Source organism: Orbicella franksi, chromosome 2, assembly GCF_964199315.1.
Source record: "Orbicella franksi chromosome 2, jaOrbFran1.1, whole genome shotgun sequence".
Lineage (NCBI taxonomy): Eukaryota > Metazoa > Cnidaria > Anthozoa > Scleractinia > Merulinidae > Orbicella > Orbicella franksi.
The window spans coordinates 24,968,987-24,977,623 of record NC_138146.1 but is presented as its reverse complement, the minus strand read 5'-3'; the positions used below and the strand labels follow the sequence as shown (position 1 = coordinate 24,977,623).

General features: G+C 40.2%; 1 protein-coding gene across 2 annotated transcripts in view; it reads left to right on the top strand.

Annotated features, from left to right (window-relative positions):
- LOC145478869 (A disintegrin and metalloproteinase with thrombospondin motifs 3-like) overlaps positions 1 to 8,637 on the top strand; it is a 36,995-nt gene that overhangs the window by 22,197 nt on the left and 6,161 nt on the right. For both annotated transcript variants that reach the window (XM_081457057.1, XM_081457056.1), the window contains 12 exons: positions 61 to 124; positions 887 to 1,004; positions 1,790 to 1,930; positions 2,425 to 2,591; positions 3,488 to 3,577; positions 4,102 to 4,219; positions 4,575 to 4,720; positions 5,311 to 5,431; positions 6,083 to 6,157; positions 6,347 to 6,510; positions 7,241 to 7,367; positions 8,419 to 8,545. In XM_081457057.1, the coding sequence (XP_081313183.1) occupies positions 61 to 124; positions 887 to 1,004; positions 1,790 to 1,930; positions 2,425 to 2,591; positions 3,488 to 3,577; positions 4,102 to 4,219; positions 4,575 to 4,720; positions 5,311 to 5,431; positions 6,083 to 6,157; positions 6,347 to 6,510; positions 7,241 to 7,367; positions 8,419 to 8,545 (1,458 nt within the window). The remainder of the gene's footprint in view (positions 1 to 60; positions 125 to 886; positions 1,005 to 1,789; positions 1,931 to 2,424; positions 2,592 to 3,487; positions 3,578 to 4,101; positions 4,220 to 4,574; positions 4,721 to 5,310; positions 5,432 to 6,082; positions 6,158 to 6,346; positions 6,511 to 7,240; positions 7,368 to 8,418; positions 8,546 to 8,637) is intronic.

Sequence of the window (8,637 nt, the reverse complement as noted above, 5' to 3'; positions counted from 1 at the left end):
TGAATAATACTCGTATTTTCCGTACAGTTGTACCTAACTGAGACAGTTTTCTGTTTTCAGGCCCAAAGAGTACGGACGACCCTGCGAGGGGAAAAGTATTAGATTTGAACTGTGTAATGTCATGGTGAGCTAAGTATTCTGCATCTGCTAAATTGTGTACATTATAACAGCTATGTAGTGTGTTGCCCAGCCTAAGCTATGCAGCAGTGTGAATCACATAACCGGTTCGAATTGTTAAGCAGCGGATTACATTCTTGTGCCGTCCTCCCGCTGAGTCAATAACCTGCTAATTATTTGACCATGATCTGTAAATTTGTAATCAGTTTAAGTTAGCCATAGAGCGGTTTATACTTGAGTGTCAAAAGTGATTCTTATTCGCTTTGGTGTTACATTACTGCGCTAAGTGATTGGCAGATTCGCGCCACTTTGTCATCCAATCAGAAGTAAAACAAAAACCAATCATGACTCGCTGGCACACGCTTTCCCGCGCTTCGCACCAGCAACTTGTATATGCTTTGAGTCTTGATTGGTTCACTGGTTTGTCTGTGTTCTTTGTGTTTGGTCACAGTGATCACTTTTGTTTTGGTTTTACGACACTCAATTGAAAACATGTCACGCGCGAGCCCCCCGAGAAAGAAGAGCTCAGCAGTTAAAATGTCCTATGAACAGCAACTCTTTACAGACTACTTCAAAACCACTTTCGAAGCAAATACCTCTTCTTAGGTCAATACCATGGGATGGCATTGGTCATACGACCATGACTTTTAACCAGAATCCGCGGGGGGTAATGAGCAGGGGTCATACGACCATAGCAGTGTTATTTGACCAGGTCTCACATGATTAACTTGACCATCACTCGTATTAACTTGGTTGGCGTTCATATCAGGACTGTCCAGGCCAGCTGTTAACGATTGAGCAAGCACGAAATGAACAGTGCAAGAGGCGTGCGCCTTTGTTGTCACCAGAAGTCAACGGAGAGTGGTCCTCTTATGATGTTTACAAAGGTGAGAAGTTCACGTTTTACTTGTCGATATGCGACAGCAAAGCTGATATCAGTCCTTTATATTCTCATCTTACCTTTACTAAGTAATTCAGTTATAAGTAAGCAGCAATCTTAACTGGTTCGTATTAGCCGTTCATGTATGTCCTCGCTAAAGATTGTCAGGGATGATCTAAACCCTCGTCGTAGAGGTGTTTGTAACTGATATTTAAAGGACTGTTGGTCATAAACAGCCTAACGCGCCCATTTCTTTGATATCACATTTCCGGGATCAGTTAAACCAACTTGCAACTCTTCCACATAAACAGACTCTTTCAGACGTAGTTTAAGTGGACTTCGTGAGATTTCCTTTCCGTCTTAGCAAAATGAAGAAGTACATACTTTACAGATGGTGACCCACTGAAATGAAAGGAGCTACAATACGTCGCAGTTTGCGCATCTTGAAAAGTTTAGCCTAAATTTTTCAAGCTCGTCGTTCGAAATCCATGTTTATCTTCTCCATCCTTAAGCATCCTTCTTTCTTTATGCGGGTTTACTTTTATCTCTTTGGTGTTTTTCTATCTTAGTAAACTGCTTTTTTCAGGTTTCCTTCAATTTAAAGGTAATTTTGTACCTGGACAAAATAGTTCAAAATACTGTGACTGAGCTCCTTAACTAATAACATCTTTTGCAGGTATTTATCTGCACAGCAAACTATCGGCTAAACACGTTCTAGGGTATATCACTCATTCCTCATGTTTCGTACATGGTTTGCGTCTATGTTAAGCTATTAGTTTCTTTTCATCTCAGCTAACATCGACTGCGACTTTGAGACTAACTTGTGCGGATGGACAAATGACCCTCATGATAATTACGACTGGAAGTACCACAAGGGCCGTACTCCTACGGCTGGCACGGGTCCCTCCACAGATCACACCAAAGGAAAACACGGTGGGTATTGATACTGAACTGTCATAAAAGGCTCAACATTAAGTTATCACTTCATTTGTAACTAGACCCTTTGCACGAACCGGTCATTTCATGCAAAATCAGTCATGTTGGGACACAAGTTACACAGTGGGACGTAAGAAAGCAGTGGCTTCATGGTTAGTGCGCTCGTCTCCGGATCGAGCGGTCCAAGTTCTGCCCTGCTCGAGAACATTGTGTTGTGCTCTTGGGCCAGACACTTAACTCTCACAGTGCCTCTCTCCACCCAGGTGTGTAAATGGGTACGGTGAATTTAATGCCTGGGATAACCCTGCGATACTCCTAGTCGCCTCATGTTACAGAAACCGGGATAAGCTCCGGCCTGATGAACCACTTAGCTCTTATGCAGACTTTACTTTTTTAGTCGATACCCGTACTTTGCTTGTGATACATTAATTCATTCATTGCCAGCAGACAGGTCTTCTGATGTTTTTTTTCTAATCGTCTTTATTTTGTAGGTCATTACGTGTTTTTGGAGACCTCACGGCCCGTAGATCCAGGATGGAAGGCCAGGCTCGTCAGCAAGTACATAGGCATGCGCGTTGCGTGCCTTAAGTTCTGGTATCATGCATTTGGTGATGACGCCCATATGGGTTACCTTCAACTGGTGGTCAAAACAAGTACGGTAGGTACAGTGAGTCCGGGAGGGGGAACTCTCATATGAAAAGGTCGGGGATGCTCGTCGGAAAATTTGAATTAAACCCCTAAGGGAGAACAATCTGGGCGTGGTTTGAGCTTTATTTGACCCCTAAAAGATACCACTTAAAATGGAATAGGCTTGATTACCAACCGCTGCTCTGGAAAGGAGCCCGCGTTGGTCGACCGAACTCGAGAGACGGGCAGAAATCGAGACTAAAAACGGAAGAAAGAGCTTTTTTATTATTACTTCTTCAAGTGTACCCCAAAAGATACTTTGACAGCTAAAAATACTGGCATTGTGCCATGAACACTCTAAGTGACTGATTTATACCCCTAAGCGAGACGACGAGGATCCCCGACGACCTTTTCACATGAGAGTCTTCACACCTCCAGGACGGTAAGTTCTGAACGCCTTGAGGAGTAGACTTGCCACAAGTCAACCTCATGAGTTTCAGGGTGGAATAGCTAAGCTAGCGGACTGATCTGAAAGTCTACTTGAGGGGTAGTGCAACCGTAAATTATACAGCGTTGTCGAGCAAACTTTTGCAGAATATGTAAACTATATTATTCCAGAGTAGTTCGACCTGTAGGAAGAAACCTCAGATACAAATGAATCAAACAGACGCGGGGTTGTTTGAAGCGTTCGTTATTGCTTACCATTTTCTGTTTGGAAAACATACATCATACATAGAGCCATACTTCATTTATTTAAACACGGTAAAATCTTCAGCGACACATTATAATAAAAAAAGAAGCTCAATAGACCACATTCGTATTCTCGGTATAGGACTGGAACTAGCTTGCAACTGAGGCTATGCTGGGAATCTTTTCAAATGTAAATGACGTAAAGTAAGCTAAATTTGCTATGTGTTCTTTTTGCAGGACGAAAAGGTGGTTTGGAGCGTCAACCGAAATCGAGGAGATAGATGGGTGTTGAAATATGCTACGATATATAGCATGAGACCGTACAGGGTAAACACAACTTAGTATTCTAGTATCCTTTAAGACCGCCTTTGATCAAGATTAGTAAGCCCTTCAGGGGCGGATCTAGGGGGAGGGTGCAGGGAGTGCGCACAGCCCCCCACCTTGAGATGAAGCCTCGTTCTTCGTATATATTCGCTTTTAAAATTTGTTTACCTCACTAGTCAGTTACGCCATTCCTTGGTGGTGCACGCCCTCCTAAGAAAAATCCTGGATCCGCCCCTGCCCTTGGTTAACTTTTACTTATCCTTGATTAGCGTTATACTGACGCCAGTCGGATTTCATAGATTGTAGATTACTACGCCTAACGTGTATTTCTGAGGTAAAAGAGGCAGCGTCGTCTTTTCTGGACGCGGCGCCGACGCACTGAAGCTCGCGAAACTCACGCCTGACTGCGGCGTTTGTTCCTCGTCATACCGATGAAACAAAAAACCGTCTCTTTCAAAGCATTTGAGACCAGTAACTTGAGGGTTTGATTTATTATCGAAAACCTTACGTTTGCATTTCGTTTCTAGTTCATTTTTCAAGGCGTCAGAGGTGACGGTTATCTCAGTGATTTCGCTTTGGATGACATCTCTCTCGAAAATAACCCGTGTGGCCTTGGAATGTTGGGACTAACAACAATAAACAACAGTAAGATTTTACAAATCATTGTCTTTTTGTTTTTCGCTGGAAAAGTTCCGTAGGCACAATCACGAGTAGCTCTTATTAAGAGTTAACAATTTGATTGCAAATGTTCAAAGCAAGGTGTTTAAAGGAAATAAAAGTTGTTCAAACTAATTAGGTTTTAGTCTCGAGAAACGATGAATTGTAGGGAACAGTTTTTAAACCAACAGCTTATAAATAAGAATTAGATTATGAGCTCGAGATTTATATTTTGCAGTGCGTCTTTTCAGTAATTGGATTGGAGCTGTATAATCTTAGGTGACTATTGAAATGTACCTTATTTTGCTGATTTTCATATTAAAACCTTTCACTTTGTTTTTAGAAATAAATCTTAATCCCTGTAAACATTTCTGTGAAGCGACTAAAGACGGAAACAGTGTAGACGTCATACAAATGGATTTAGAAAACGGGAGCCGTTGTCACGACAGTTTGAGTTCATTTGATGTCTGTATCCAAGGAAAATGCCAGGTATGTCACATGAAGTAGGTAAAGAAAATACTTCAACAAAGCTAGAATGCGGTGTTTTGCTAGTCCATTATGTTGAAAGCTAACATAATCCTACTTTACTTAAGGCTTGAACAGCTATGCTTGATTCACAGACTTCAATCTCTTTACAAGAGTGATCGCTTCACTTCAAAGTGGACGCAAAACATTCATATTTCTAAATGATATATCAAACTCAAAAGTCCGTGTTTGACCACATTTCCAAACACCGAGAAGGAAGTGGAAAATGCGACGCGTAGCAGAACATTTTTGACGAACTTCGAGCTATTTGGTAATGTAGTCAAACACTGTCTTCAGTGTTTGATATATCTTCTCAATCGAAACTAAAACTAAGGAGAAAACGGAGAAATAAAATCGTAAATCTCTACCCTAATTACGGTCATACATCCCAACACAGTCACGGTCATGATTTCCTTTGTTTGAACTTGATGAATTATTCCTGAGTTTAAGAAGCTCTTGCTCAACTTGATTTAGTGTCTGTACTGTACATTGACAAAACAAGTGCTGGAGACTTCCTTAACACTTTTTTTATTGCTGTAATCTCCACCCTATAGCAAGTAGGATGTGATGGTGTTATTGGATCAAACAAAACTTTGGACAGTTGTGGTGTGTGTAATGGCAACAACAAGTCATGTTCACAGACTAACGGATCTATCACTACGTTTCCGAAAGAAGGTAACATACTTCATTATCAATTCGTGATCGCTCTGATAACTTGTCTTATCAAAATCGTCAAAAACTTCAAATGGTTTTCTCGCCATAATTTTCGCTTGAGACCTCGTCTCATCTGGTGAGAAGACGACGGGGATTGGTAAGGGCAGTTGCGGGAAGGGGGGGGGGGGAGCGTTAGAGGGAGTGAAGATGTCGTTTTTCTTGCTCAAAAAGAGTAGCGAGAATTGTCGATCCCCTTTACCGTTTTCCAGATCCATCATATACCTCATTGTAATAAGTTTAGCTACGAGCATGTTGTGCGTGACTGGTGTTGTTAAGTTATATATAAAGAGGATATTGTTGTTATTGACCTCAAGCATGGCAAACTATTTAATAGAAGACGTTTGTTTAGCCTGCAAAGTTCTGCTGCTTGGGTCACAAACTATCTTAAAATTTGCCAAGTAAATATAACTTCTGATCACTAATGCATTGTAATAAGTTTAGCTACGAGCATGTTGTGCATGACTGGTGTTGTTAAGTTATGTTGTGCGTGACTGATGTTGTTAAGTTATGTTGTGCGTGACTGGTGTAGTTAATGTGCGTGACTACTGTAGTTTAGTTATGTTGTGCGTGACTGGTGTAGTTTAGTTATGATGTGCGTGACTTATATTTCAGATCTTCAGACGTTATTAGAATGTCCAGTTGGTGCTACCAATATCATGTTGGAGGACTCATCCCCAAATTTCCTCGGTTAGTCTTACAAATTATGTATGCTTCAAAAGGTGATTTTGTGTTTTCTTTGTAATGGAGATTGTTTGGCCAGAAGTGTGTGTCGTGTAACTTACAATAAAAACGACTATTTCTGTTCGATACAACTCGATATCACATTATATGTCAATTAGTCTTTCAGTCATACAATTTAAAATAATTGATCAACAGTTCTTGACGGCATGGGAGTAAAGAAGCCGTATTTTAATGGCGCCGCAGAGGAGTCCGTGTCCAAAGTGTATAAATTTGCTGGCTCAAAGTTCACTTACAGGCGACAAGGTCACATAGAGGCGCTAAGTGCACTGGGCCCAATTAAAGACAGGATCATAGTAAAGGTTAGTCACGTGCCCCGTGTAAATATAACTATTTGAAGTGACGTTCTACTGGATCTTAACCGTCGTATGACATCATGGAGACTGGAACGGTGCCTGGGACGTTGCCTGGGACGGTGCCTGGAACAGATAAAGCATTGTTCTTTACCCTGTAGCTGACAAATTCCCGAAAACCATTGAGCCACACGTCTATATTGCATTTTAAATTTTAACAGTCGAAACAATTTTAATACTTATAGGCATGTCTTAATCATAAATTGGTATTTTTATAGCCTTTTTAATTGTTTAGCTCGAAGATTTTAGCACTATGTAGCTACTCTTAAATTCGAGTTTAAATAAAGTTTATGTAATCACAACCTCTCTTTAGAGCGGTTTTCAATTGACGGTGTCGTAAATCCGATTAGACTACTCAGCCGACCTCAAACCGTACTAAAACTAAAACTAAAACCAAAAGCAAAGTAATGGCCTGGTTACTTTCAACACTCAACTGAAAACCGCTCTATGACGAATGCGTTACTTTGGAGACCAATTCAAATTTCTCTCGTGGCTTTTTGAAAAGATAGTCGTCTGAATATGCAATGAAATCAAGTAGCTTAAATGAAGAAGATGTAGCTATGTTTTCATACTTCTGCCTAAAATCTTTTCTGGTTAATAGCTTTGATTTTAATGAACAAACAACGACCCAGACGCTCACACGCTGTTAACACTGATACATTAAATACTTTTGGTGTAGGTTAAGATCAGTGACGAACCAGCCCCTATAAATCTACGTTACGTCTTCTACAAACCAGATAGTAATGGAAGTCAATACTACTGGTCCCATTTCAAATGGACCGACTGCTCCAGAACTTGCGGAGAAGGTTTGTGCATGAAGTAATACTTCTCAAACTCATTAATAACACATCAAGTTAAAACAAAGAAAATGACAACGTGGATACCCGGTCTTAAAGGAGCTCAGTCATGGTTTGCGCATATTGAAAAGTTTAGCCTCAATTTTTCAAATTCGTCGTTTGTAATCCGTGTTAATCTCCTCCATCCTTAGCCATACTTGTTCCTTTATGGTTTATCGTTATGTCTTTGGTGCTTTTCTATCTTATTAAGCTGTTATTTTCAGGTTTCCTTCAATTTAAAGGTAATTTTGTATGTGGCCAAAATAACTCAAAATACCGTGACTGAGCTCCTTTAATTAGCATAAATTTTGACGATTTTACTTCTCCGTCTACTCCTTAGTTTTTGTTTCGATTGAGAAGATGTATCAAACTCTCGAGACAGTGTTTCGAAACAACCTCGGATTTTGTCAAAAATACTCCGCTGCGCGTCGGTGTTTGGATACCCCGATGAAACACTGTCATTCGTGTTTGATATATTACATCAAACGCGAAAGACCGTGTTTGACCACATTTCCAAACACCGAGAAGGGAGTTGACAGGGATATTTGACGAACCTCGAGGTGTTTTGAAATTTGGGCAAATACTGTCTTGAGTGTTTCATATATCATCTCAATAGAAACAAAAGCTAAGGAGAAAACGAAGAAATAAAATTGTAAAAACCTATGCTAATTAAGATCAGTCAGACATCCAAACACTGTCACGTTCACGATTACCTTTGTTTAAAGTTGATGAATTATTAATGAGTTTGAGAGCGATAAAGGAGTTATGTTTCTTCTTTCGTCTTGTTTCTTGTTTTATTTTAGCCATTTATAAATATAAACACAACGCATCAATGTATATCATAGGCAAGGAAGCCCAGAGAAGCCAATAAGGCTTATGTGAAGGACTTACCTGAAGTCTTAACAAGAGAATAAAAATGCTGTAATAATGTATTGAACCTTGCAGCTCTCGAGAGGATTTCCAGGGTTCACAAAACGTTAGGGGTGGCTAAAAGGCTGTCGTTTTTGTTTCTTAATTTTAGGAATTCAAACACGCCTATTCAAATGCCGCAAACACGAAGACGACTCAGAGGTTACGGAAAGTAACTGCTTTTCCAGCAACAAACCCGAACCTTTGACAAAACCTTGTAATTTGACGGCTTGTGAGAGGTATGTCTGCTTCAGTTGTCAATATTTGATTCTACTTTTATCGAACTTAAATCCTTGAGAAAAATGGATTTGAAAACTAGGGAATATCGTTC